At 54.6% G+C, this 12190-nt stretch overlaps 1 protein-coding gene across 1 annotated transcript in view; it reads left to right on the plus strand.

The window, feature by feature from the left end:
* CDH22 (cadherin 22) overlaps positions 1 to 12190 on the plus strand; it is a 72392-nt gene that overhangs the window by 45620 nt on the left and 14582 nt on the right. Inside the window, exon 7 of the mRNA XM_082645515.1 lies at positions 4997 to 5133. Within this exon, the coding sequence (XP_082501641.1) occupies positions 4997 to 5133 (137 nt within the window). The remainder of the gene's footprint in view (positions 1 to 4996; positions 5134 to 12190) is intronic.

Raw genomic sequence — 12190 nt, forward strand, 5'->3', positions numbered from 1 at the left:
TTTGAGAGGAGGAGGAGAGGGCTCAGATGGGCCCATGTCTGGATTAGGCAGCCTTGCAGATAGACTGGCTGTTTATCAGCCCAGCCCCGGCCCTACCAGCCCCGGCCCCCTCGTGAGTCTTCCTTGAATGCCAAAAACAGGAAAGCCCACACCGGACCAGAGAGAGAGTGAACACTTCATTTCCTCCCAGCAGTCCACAGTGGGGTGCAGCAGAAAGTACATGTGCTTTAGAATCATGAATCCTAGCTCAGTTGTAGAATTGTGGGAAAATCACTGCACCCACTCCAAGCCTCAGTTTTCCCATCTCTAAAATGGGTGTCATGGTAGTTCTTGCCTCATTCGCTTATTCAAAAAATAGGCACTAAATGTCTATCATGGACCAGGTTCTACGCTCGGTGGTCCCGGGATTGGAGGGAGGATTAAGTGTTTGGTACATAATAGTTCCTCAGGAAATGAACATCACCATTTTTCTCGGTGCTCTGGACACCTGTTTCTCCCCTTCATTCTGCAACCAGAACTAACCACACACAAATTTCTAGGTGTCATGTGCAGGCTTTGAGTGTGTGCTTTAAAAGGGTTAGGGGGAGGGGAAAGAGTCGAAGACAGAATGGGGTGAGCAGAGAAGAATCCCTGGGTCAGGGGAGCAGCCCCTTTTGCATCTGAAGAGTTTCCCCCACTAGTAGCGCAGGTGGGGGCCGCATCATTCAGACTGTTGCATGTACACGTGTATGTACACGAGCCTGGACACAGGAGCACCGGGCAGCCTGGACACACATGAATCTTCAGACTTTCATATTTATCATGCCTGTGTGAGCTATATATGCACATATTTATGTGGAGAAAACCCACATGCGCACTCAAGGCAGGAAGATTTACCCTCCCCACTTCTCTCACCCTGACCTTGACAACAGCAGTGTTTTGTGCTGTTCCCAGGGTGTGGGAGCACCCACAGGTATACCTGGCTGGTCCTGAGGAGGGTGCTCTTAGTTAGATCTGGGAATCTGGACAGACAGACGTGGCTTGACCCAGGGCAAGGCACCTGGCATCTCTGAGCCTCAGTTTCTTCATGTGTAAAATGGCAGCAGCAGTAATGACTGTTATCTGCAAGGACTGGAGGAGCTCGTGCATGTGAAGCCCTTACACAGGCCTGTCACAAAGTCTTGCTGAGCAAAAAAAAATAAGAGCTAATCTGGGCTTCCCTGGTGGCGCAGTGGTTGAGAGTCCGCCTGCCGATGCAGGGGACACGGGTTCATGCCCCGGTCCGGGAAGATCCCACATGCCGCGGAGCAGCTGGGCCCGTGAGCCATAGCTGCTGAGCCTGCACGTCCGGAGCCTGTGCTCCGCAATGGGAGAGGCCACAACAGTGAGAGGCCTGTGTACCGCAAAAAAAAAAAAAAAAAAAAAAAGCTAATCCATACGTCATGTGATAGGTGCCCAGCGCTGTTAAAAGTGTTTTATTGGTGTTTTATTGGTAGTACTTGTCTAATCCTCACAACCACCCTGTGAGGTAGGTATTATTATTAGCGCCATTTCTAAGAGGGAACCAAAGACCAGAGAGGTTAAGTGACTTGCTCAGGGTCACACAGCTAGGTTTCAAACCTAGCCAGATGGCCACCAGATCCGCACTCCTGACCGTCATTCCCAGGCTTTCTTTGCACGTGTGCACACGCACACACACACACTAGCAGACACATACCCACACTCTGTCACTGCACTCTTCCACCCGCACCTGCTGCTGTTCCCCTACCTGCCCTTCAGATCCTGGCTGACGAAATGAGAAGTAGGACAGTGAGAACTGAGCAGAACCTTCTAGACCACAGATGCCTCCTGTCCTTCTCAGACCGCTGGCAATGCTGCCATGTCCATGCATGGTGCCTCCCACCCCCAGGCACACAGACCACACACTGGGTTGAAGGGTCACCTGTGTCCCCTTACCAGACATTTCAGAATGCTCATTAGAATAACAATAGTTCTCGCTCAGGGAGTCATTTTCCTGGAACCCAACTAGGCACCTATCCCCTAGCTAGGCACTTAAGCCTCCCAACCACTTGCAAGGTGGGAGTAAAATCGGTTCCATTTTGCTGAAAATTAAGGCTCAAAGATGCAGTGACTTGTCCGGGGACATCGTGGATCCAGACCCAGGGCTGAGCAGCTGCCTCTTGTACCTTCCAACTGCAACACAGCGTCACACACCAGTTTCCACCCACAACACACACACACAACTCTTGCACCTACACGTGAGGGGTACACGAGCGTCCCCCGCTGCCCCCCACGTCTGCCAGGCCACACTCCTTGCCACACACCCCGCCCTCCACCCCTCCCTCCCATTCACTCACTGGCTCCCTGAGCTGGAACAAAGCCACCTGGGCTCAGCAGCCACACTGACCTGCAGCCCCAAGTCTTTAGCTGGTTAATGGAGGCTCCCCGCGGCTCCCGCCCCACGGCCTTGGGAACAGCTGCCTCCACTTAGATTCCAGCCCCCCCCTTCCCCTCCAGGAGGGAACAAAAAAGAATAACTGGGCGGAGGAGGACAAGGAGGAGGGAGAAGAGAGCAAACAGGTCTGAGCCGAGAGGGGAGGAGAAACAAGAAGGCGGTGGGCATCCTCCCACCAGCCCGGCCTCACGCCCAGCCCTGACCAGGTGACCAGGAGCCCCAGGCTATGTCATGCCCCTGGCTCTCTCCTGGACTCACTTCTCCCACCTGTAAAATCAGGAGGAGGTCTCCACGTTCCTTCCAGCTGAGCTGACACTACTCAAGAGTCTGGTTCTACCTCCTTTGGACCCAAACATCCGACAGGCCAGGCTTGGGGCAAAGGCAACCTGAGACTCCATGCATTGCCACTTTGGATGGTTCAATGCACTAGAAAGAACTCTTTCTAGCCCATAGAAAGTGTAGAGGCCCATATTGGGGTACAGATTCCAATTCTGTGACAGTCCCTGTGCACCCTTGCGCAGGGTTATCACTAGCCCATATGGCACCTTTCGTAAATAAGAAAAAAGTCGCCTTTTGAGAAGATGCTCCCTGGGCTAGGACACATGGCTGGGCAAGCAGAACACTGGCTGGACTTCACCCCCACTTCCCCTCTTCAGGCTGGTAACTCTGTGCAGGACACAACCTGCACAACCATACTTGGCAGCCCTAAGCTTGGCAAATTTCCTCTCTGAGCCTCAGTGTCTCCATCTGCAAAATGGGGTGAGATCACATGAGCCTCAAGATGCCAGGCAGGGAAGGACGTCGCCTGTCTTGTTTGCCATTTTATCCCCAGGGCTTAGCACGTAGCAGCACAGAGAAGGCACTCAGTTAATGTTTAGGCATAAAGGAACGAAGGGAGGGATGGCTGGAGGAAAAGTAAGCTACAAACTGCTAAGTGCTATACCGGTGAGAGGAATTGTCGTCTTGGATCTGAACCTCCCCACACACTTTGACCCAGGTCAGGAGGACCCAGGCTGATCAGGGCCAAGGAGAATGTAGGCTTAGCAGCTTAGGGACAGGAAGGGGCAATAAACTAGGGACTCAGGAGATGGGCTGTAATGCCCACTACACCCACATGCCCAGGCCTTTTCAGTTTGACACGAGCCTCCACTTCCACTACAACAGTGAATATGAAAAGAATAAGGGCTGTCACCTCTGCCCAGTTCCATGAATTACCTCCTCTAACCCACACCAGTGTGAGGTGAGTATGAATCACCCTATTTTCCAGACAACCAAACAGAGGCCAAAGAGGTCCAGTGACTTGTCCAAGGTCACACAGGTGGAATAAGAAGCAGAGGATTCAAAGCCAGCTCCAGCTGCTCCCAGATCTGTGCAGTCCCACTGGACATCATTATCCCCATTCAACAGATGAGGAAACTGAGGCCCAGAGAGGTTTGGTAATGCAGCCAAGGCCCCACTGAAGGGTCATCTCAGGGCTTCGGGTTCCCACCGAGGGTGTTTCTGGTATCCTCAGTTTCCCAGCTCTGGAAGATGGGGGAAGGGCCCCTTTCCTTCTGCTGGTGGAAGGGGGGAGGGGCGCCCCGCTGGGGCGGAGCCCCGCCCCACCACGCTCCTTTGTACCCGCTTCACAAAGAGCCCTTGCTAGGCATTAGGGGCCTTCGTCGGCCGCGCAGCCTGGCGGCGCCCCCTCTAGCGTTATCAGCGCCGGGAAGCGGCGGAGAGAGCTGGCGGGGCCTCTCTGGGCCGCCGCCGCCGCCCGAGGCATGTGTTGGACACGGGCCTTTCAGGCCTGGAGCAGCCGCACAAAGGCCGGGGAAGAAGGCGGAACAAAGGGCTTTTTCACGAGGCAACGAAAAAGCCGCAGATTAGCACGGGCGTGCTCAACTGGCGGGGAGGGGCCGGCGGCCATCCTCCCAGATCCCTTCCCGCCGCCTCCGCTCAGCCCGTGTGCCCTGCCTGGGGCCTCCGGAGAGCCTCAGAGCGACAGAGCCGACCCACTCTCTCCTGCTCAAAATCCCCCTTGGCGCCCCAGGACACTCAGCCCCCTGAATTCTGCACTCTGCCTGTTCTGATGCCTCCTCCTCCCCACTCCCATTTCTGGTCGTTTTTGCACCATTTGCCATTCCCTAAGTAATTCTCACCCGTACAGCTCTCACCCGCCTGCAGCTTCTGTTCCCCCTGCCTGGAATGCCGTCCTGTCCCTTTCTCGAGCCCAGCTCTAGGGTCACCTCTTACGGAAAGATAAGAATCAAATATCCCGTGAGCGCTAACTCTATGCTGGGCCCTTTGCCTTCTTCCAGCCCTCACAACGACCGTGGGACGCAAACCATTAGCCCCATCACCCAGCTGAGGAAACTGAGGCTCAGAAAGCTCGAGGGTTGCCCATGGTCACATGGCAGGTACCCAGTGCAGCTGAGATGCAAACTCAGCTCCATTTCCACTCCTCTGCTTCTTGTGTCTCCCAGGCAGGTGGTTCCTCTTTGGGGGTAGGGTGGAGGGACATGGGCACAGGCTCCACTGGCGCCAGGGCACCTTCAATCAGCCCCGCCCTGCCTCCCTCAGGTACGCCATTGACCGCGACTCCGATTTGGACCAGATTTTTGATATCGATGCGGACACGGGCGCCATCGTAACCGGCAAGGGGCTGGACCGAGAGACTGCCGGCTGGCACAACATCACTGTGCTGGCCATGGAGGCGGGTGAGCCAGGGGGCGGGGCGAATATGGGAGGGAGGGGCGATGGCTGAGGGGTGGGGCTGGGGCGGGGCAAAGGCCAGGGAGGAGAGACCAAAGGCTGGGGGCGGGGCAAAGAGTAAGAAACTGGGCAAAGCTGGGGTGGGGGAGTGGTCAGCAAAAGCTGACCCGCAGGAACAAAGATCTGGGAAGGCTCCCAAGCCAAAAACTCAGGGCCAGTCTTGGGTCTGGCTTTCTTACCTCAGCATTTATTGAGCACCTCGTACACACCAATCCCTTTTTTAGAGGCTGGGGATACAGCCCTGAACAAGATAGAAGAACTCCTTTCTCCATGGGGTAGAGCTAGACCATCAACAAACTGAGAGAAAGGGTGTACGCATGTCAGCTGATGCTGAGTGCTAACAAGAAACTGGGAAAGAAGAAAGCAGAGGAAGGGGATCGGGAGGGGATTGTTTCTCTTAGGGGAAGGCCTCTCTGAAAAGCAGACACTTCAACAGAGAGCTCAGTAAAGTGAGGGAGTCATGCCGCCATCAGAGGAAAGAGTGTTCCAAGGAGAGGGAACAGCCAGTGCAAAGGGCCTGAGGTAGTAGTTTGCCTAGCGTTGGAGGAACAGCAAGGAGGACAGTGTGGTTGGTGAGGGGCAAAGTGGTCACAGCCGTTGCAGGGTTTTTGGACTTGACTCCAACTGAGGTGGGAGTCACTGCGGGGTGTTGAGTAGAGGAGGGAGGTTGCCTGACATGATACCTCTGGCTGCTGCATTGCGAATAGACTGGGAGCTCCGAGGCGGGGACGGGGGCGTGGCGGGGGAACAGGGGCTCAGCCAGAAGTTACATGCGACAGTGCCCAGAAGATGAGACAGTGGCCTGGCCCAGGATGATTAGTCATGTTAATGGTGAGACATGGTCAGCTTTGGGAGACAGGCTGAAGACAGAGCCCTCAGGACCTGCTGATGGGATGGTACAGAGGAGAGATAGAGAGGGGTCAAGGATGACTCCAAGGTGCTGGGCCTGAGTTTCTGGAAGAGTGTGTGTGTGTGTGTGTGTGTGTGTGTGTGTGTGTGTGTGTGTGTGTGTGAGAGAGAGAGAGAGAGAGAGAGAGAGAGAGAGAGAGATGCAATTTGGCACAGCTGGGGAGGAGTGTGAGCTGAGAGAGAAAGAGGGGGCCCTGGGACATGGAGGCCAGACAAGTCAGGCCGTGGAGGAGGAGCTAAGAGCATGGAGGGTCACGGCCGCCCAGGAGTGGGGAGAGGGCAGTTCTAGGCCTCCTCCACAACCACAGCAACGCTGCCGCTGCCGCTGCCTGGACCTGCTCTGCAAGCTCCCCGGCCCTGTCAGCTCACCAGGTCTCAGGAGCCAGCAAAGCCTCCAGGAAGCAGTGGTGACAACAGGAATACTCAGAGTCTCTGAGCCTTGGATGGGGTGGGCGCCGTTCAAACTCCCCTCTGCATACCTCGGCCCCAGGCCCCTCCTGCCCCTTTGAGGCCTCCTGGTGGCCTTCCTCCTCCTCCGCCGCCGCCTGCTGGTGCCTCCCACTTCGCAGGCCCCACCAGCCCATTCCAGCCAAGGAAGTCCCTAGGCTGAAGTTCCCTTCGTCTCTTTCAACTTCGGTTTAAAAGAAAATACAAAGCTGGCTCAAATCTCAGTGCCTGCTGCCCCGAGCCTTTGAATCCACTTCTCCACCGCATGAAAGGGAGATAATAAAGGTGGCTGGAGAGGAAGTGGTGGCTGGACTGGAAGGAAGACAGCTCTCCCTCCTTAGCTCCCCGAACCTGCCCCTTGGGCAACCATGGGGATTGGCCCAGCTGCTGGGCAGAGATGCCTCCTCTCCCTACCCACAGATACATCTCCTCTACCAGCTGTCACACCGCCCAAAGGCCCACCACTAGCAAGGCCATTCTGGGGTTAAGCATTGTGCTTCTACCCAGTGAGTCTCTTTCAGAAAGCAGCTAGAGCCACATACGAAGTCTGCAGTGCTGCCGTTTCACAGGAGAGAGCGTGTCTGGGGGACTCTCCCCCACAAACATTTTACAATGTTTACCTAATAGCTACTGAGCTGCATGCTTTCTAGCACGTACTTTATTGATCATGATCTGTTACAGAGCCGCACCCATTTTACTGATGGGAAAATGGAGGCTCAGATCATTAGGAGATTTGTCCAAGGACGTGCGGTGGCAGAACTGGGATTTGGACCAAGTTCCTGAGTTCCTGGTTTCCTCCGCAGCTTTGCTACGTGGCCTCCCTTTTCCTGGTACTCTGCTCTCGGGACTCCACCCCAACCCCCAACCCTCCCCAGCAACTGAGCTGGGGAAGGAGATGAGACTCTGTGAGGAAGGGACTGGTCGCTGGGCTAGAGATCACTCCCCTCTGAGCTGCAATTCACAACCCCTGCCCAACCCTCACCGAGGATATTACTCAATGGGAAAATGAATGGTTCCCACTTCACAGTGCTGGTGGGAGGATTAAATAGGATAATACATGGAAAGAACTTAGCCATGTACTTGGCTCTCAGTTAGTGGCATCTATCGATCTTGACTCTGTGCACTTGGCTTAAGCACCAGCTCTGTGCCAGGCCCTTTACAATGCTGTGCTCATTGAATCTTCCCACCTATCAGGTGTTGATTCTGCTGTTATCCCCAGTGTGTGGATGAGGAAACTAAGAGAGGTGAAGTCATTTGTCCAAATTCCCAGCGCAAGCCTGTCTGACTGCACAGCCCGCTGTCACCCAGATGCCCCTCAAGTCATATATCTTTGGTGCCGGGCACGAAGCCAGGAGTGTTGCAAATAATCCACCCACTCCGGCTTCTTGCCATCTCTGTGAGACAAGGACAAATTATTATCCCCACTTTACAGCCAAGGAAATAGAGGCTCAGGAAGGAACAGCGATGGCCCCCAAGTCACAGAGCAAGTCCATGCAGGGCCAGGGCTCCCAGCAGCCAGCCGGGACCCCGAGTGCAACACCCGTGCCTTCCTGCTGAAGCATCCATTTGGCTTCCTCAGAAACAGGGGATGGTGGTGGGGTCACGGTGCCCCGCCTGCTCCGGGTCTAACAAACGTGAGGTGACAAGAATCAGAGGGGAAATATTTATACACAGCAGCTGAGCTTTGCCAGCACCTCGGAGAATGCAGCACTCAGCCGGGAGCCGCCACCTGTCACACCGGATTACCTCAAAGACTCCCGAACCACTTAGTGTGCCCGGTCCCCCTCCCCAAACTTCTGAGTCATCCTTTTTGCCCTTGCAGACGCGCCTTCCACTGACATTATCTTTAACGTTTTGTAATCATGAAATATTAATGACCGTTATTGAATTTAAAGTACAATTTGTGTCTGAATCCTTCAGTGGAAAGGGCAGTTGTAAAGGGACAGTCTTCAAAGAGATGGTGGGGTGGAGGGGGAGACTTGGAAAGCCAGTGCTGGAGTGGGCGGTGCCAGGGGGCTGCATCCGGCCCCCTCTTCCAGGCCCTAAGCTGGTCTGGAGGGGTGGTCTCTAGCCGCCCCGGACAGCGAAGAGTTAACCAGATTAGCTAGAGCTTCCCCATCTGGGTCATCCCAGGCCAAGTCACGGTTTTACAACCCCCTGATTTTTTCCTTCATACCGCAAAGCACACTTTATGATTTATATATGCATTTGTGTGCGTGCTTAGTTAATCTCTCTTCCCCAGGAAACAATACCTTCCATGAGGGCAGGGTCTCATGTGTATCTGTAGCATTCACACCGGGCCTGGCACTTAGTAGGTGTGTATAAGGTGTGTATTTCCTGAATGGATAGGTAAATGGGCTTGCCCACCCAGTTAGGAAGGCAGGGCGACATGATGGAGAAAAACTGGTTCTAGTGGCATGGCTCCCAGCTGTGAGTTTGGGCAGTCGTTTCCCCTCTTCTTGCCTTAGTTTTCTCATCTATTAAATGGTACCGTATTGGATAGCTATAAGGATAATAACTGTATTGTTAACTATTAATAACAGTGGCTTTTATTTATTTGAAGCTCACAATATACCAGATATTGTGCTGAATGCTTTATATAAAGTGTCTGCTGAGGGCCGCTTGTCACCCACCTGCTCTGGGCACTGGGATCTGGTGATAAAAAGTCTTGGCCACTGACCTCAGGACTTCACAGGTGGGCAGAGAGAGACACATCAACTGTCAGTGGCAACGCAGAGTGCAAGGAAGGGGGAGGTGGGCATTCAGGAGGCGTAGCCAGGGACTTGGCCCCCTAGAGGAGAAGGCAAGAGACTTTCCCAGAGGAGGGGACATCTGAGTTGGGTCTCAAAGGCTAAGGAAAGGGGATTGGGGAGCTCCCAACAGAAAGAGCCCCACATGCTCAGGCCTGGAGGCTAGGCCGGCAGAAAGACCCCTGTCCATTCTGAGAATGGAGAGACTGGGCATGGCTAGAGGCTGGAGCCAGAGAATGGCTGGAGTAGGTGGGGTGAGGTGAGCGTGCAGAAGCTCACTGGGCCTCTACAGGAAGGACCTCAGATGTCCTGGGAGCAGCCGGACATCTCCTGGAAACGACAGGGAGCCAGTGCAGGTTTTAGAGCAGAAGAGGAAGATGGTCAGATGTGCAGTCCGCAGCATTCACTTGGGTTGGTGGGGGAGGGTGGACGGGAGGAGGGCAGCCTGGAGCAGGCAACAGAGGAGGAGGCTGTCAGGAAGGCTCGGGCTTGGACATGTGCTGAGGGTACAGGGCAGGGTGGGGACGGGCAGGAGGAAGTGCCAGGGAGGCTGACTGTGGTGCCATCTGGGGAAGAGACCTGGCAGGTCTCTCAGACCAGGGGTTGCTTCATAAGGCAGTGAGCTCCCCATCACCAGAGGTATGTAAATGAGGCCTGGGTTCCTCTTGGATTGGGTAACTCCCGGGATCCTGTGCCACCTATGTACCTAACAGATGCCACCAGGAACAAAGATTTTTGTGATGTCCATGGAGTCTCATAAGATAGCCCAGAGTATCAGGACCAGCCTAGCCCTAGGGAAGAAAACTTTCTCCCACTCCCCAATTCCAGGGCCCCTGTTTTACCCAGAAGTCCTCCCACACCCTACGGAGGACCAAACATCCCCACCCCAACAAGGTCAAACCTCCAATCTCCACGTGGACACCAAACAGATAAAGAAACAGAGAAGGGCACCCTAACCTCATGCTCCCACTGGAGGTGAGTGGGGACGGGGCAGGGAGTGCAAGGCGACCGCCCCTGGCAGCCCTGACACCCCCCACACCCCTCCCCGCGCACTCCCGCCTGCTCACCCAGCCCCCCTCGCCGTCCTGCCTGCTTGTCTTGGCCAGCTCGTAATTGGGATGATAAATCTTCCTGCCCAGCTGGCCAGCGCTAATCAGAGCCTGGTGTTTGGATGCAATTTAATTCCCTCGAGAGGAGGGAGGCGCTGAGGGGACGGTGGAGAAGAGGGTCCAGGCTTTGCTCCTCCCACCCTTGCACCACGGCAAGGAGGTACCTTCCAGCTGCCCCCCACCTCTCTGCCCCCCTTCCTCGCCCCTCTCCCCACTTCTCAATCTCCTTCCCACTCCTGCTCTTGCGACCCCACTTCTCTCTTTCTCTGTGGGCTTCTCTCTTTCTCTGTGACAGCCAAGGAGAACTTCAGAGTCCAGCTCCATTTGTTTTACGAATGAGAAAAGCTTGGTCCAGAGAGAGAGGCAGGAAGAGGCTCACACAGCTTGACTGCTCCCTAGATGGTGGGATCTGGGCGGGGGGCGGGAGCGTGAAACCCTCACAGAATTAGTCCATCCAGAGATCTCAGTCTCTCCCTGTCACCTCCACAGCATCCCAGCATAGGGGTGCCACAGACAGTGAAATCCATTCATTCGCTAAATCTTTATTAAGCACCTACTGTGTGCCATGCACAGAGGGGCTGTGGATACAGCAGCAAACACAAGAGACCAAAATTCTGCTTACTTTCTGGTGAGGGAGATAGATGATGGGCAAGTTAAGTGAGTAAAAATATAGCAGGTGTTGGATTAGGTGCCGTGGAGAAAAGTAGAGCAGGGAAGTGGGTAGCTGGTGGGATGACAAGGAACAAATTTAAATAAGGTCGTCAGGGGAGGTCTCTCTGGGAAAACATCTGGGCAAAGATCTGAAGGAGGGAAAGGAGGAAACCTGGAGCAGAGAGAAGGGGAGAGCCAGGTGAGGGATGAGGCCAGGGAGGAAGATCACAAGGGCCTTATGGGCATGTAGGTCTTGGGCTTATAGTCTGATTGCCCAGGACTAGGGCAGCCAAGGAAAGCTTCCTGGAGCAGGCAGAGACATTTGGGGCCTTGAGGCAAGTCGGATTCTGGCAGCTGAAGATGGTCAGAAAGGCAGTACCATTCGATGGTTAAAACTCCCCTTTTGGACCCAGAACCAGGTTCCATTGATGGTTCCCTGTGAGACTTCGGGCAAGTTCTTTACCCTCTCTGAGCCAGTTTCCTCATCAGCAAAACAGCAATAATTCAAATCCCTACCTCCCACGATGGTTGACAGGATGACATGAGGCAGCACAGACCCTGGCCCATGGCAGGTGCTCGATATGTGTTTGCTGGTGTCCTTCTGGCAGGAGCATATCCCTAGGAGTTCCCTAACAGGGTCGCCAGGCCAGGCCCCATCCCCCCTACACTTCCTACTGGCCTCTAGCCCTCCAAGTCCAGTTTGGTCCAGACACCAGGTTAGGAACTGCTTGGGGGTGGGGATCTTCCTTAGAAGGAATCCAGAATCTTACTATCTACAGCCTCCCCTCCCACCCCAGGACCTTTGCACATGCTGTTCCTACTGCCTGGAGCACATTTTCCTTCCCATCTCCTTCATCTGATTACTTTCTAGTTGGATCTCAGCCTAAAGGTCACCTACGCCAGGGCAAATATCCCTGCACCCCATCAGGGTAGGCACCCCTGCCTCATACTCTCACGGTCCTGGACTTTTTTCGCTCTACTTTTATCACAGTCTAGAGTGATTTCTGTCCCTGCCGCTAGACCAAGAGGCCGTGTTGGTCTTGTTCAATGTTGTGTTCTTGGTACAAAGGAGGCGCTCAAACTGTAATAGCAAAACCCAGAAGTCTCAGTTTCAAATTGCCTGGTCCAATCCCCCG

This window comes from Mesoplodon mirus (genome assembly GCF_964341445.2).
Source record: "Mesoplodon mirus genome assembly, chromosome: 15".
NCBI classification, from domain to species: domain Eukaryota; kingdom Metazoa; phylum Chordata; class Mammalia; order Artiodactyla; family Ziphiidae; genus Mesoplodon; species Mesoplodon mirus.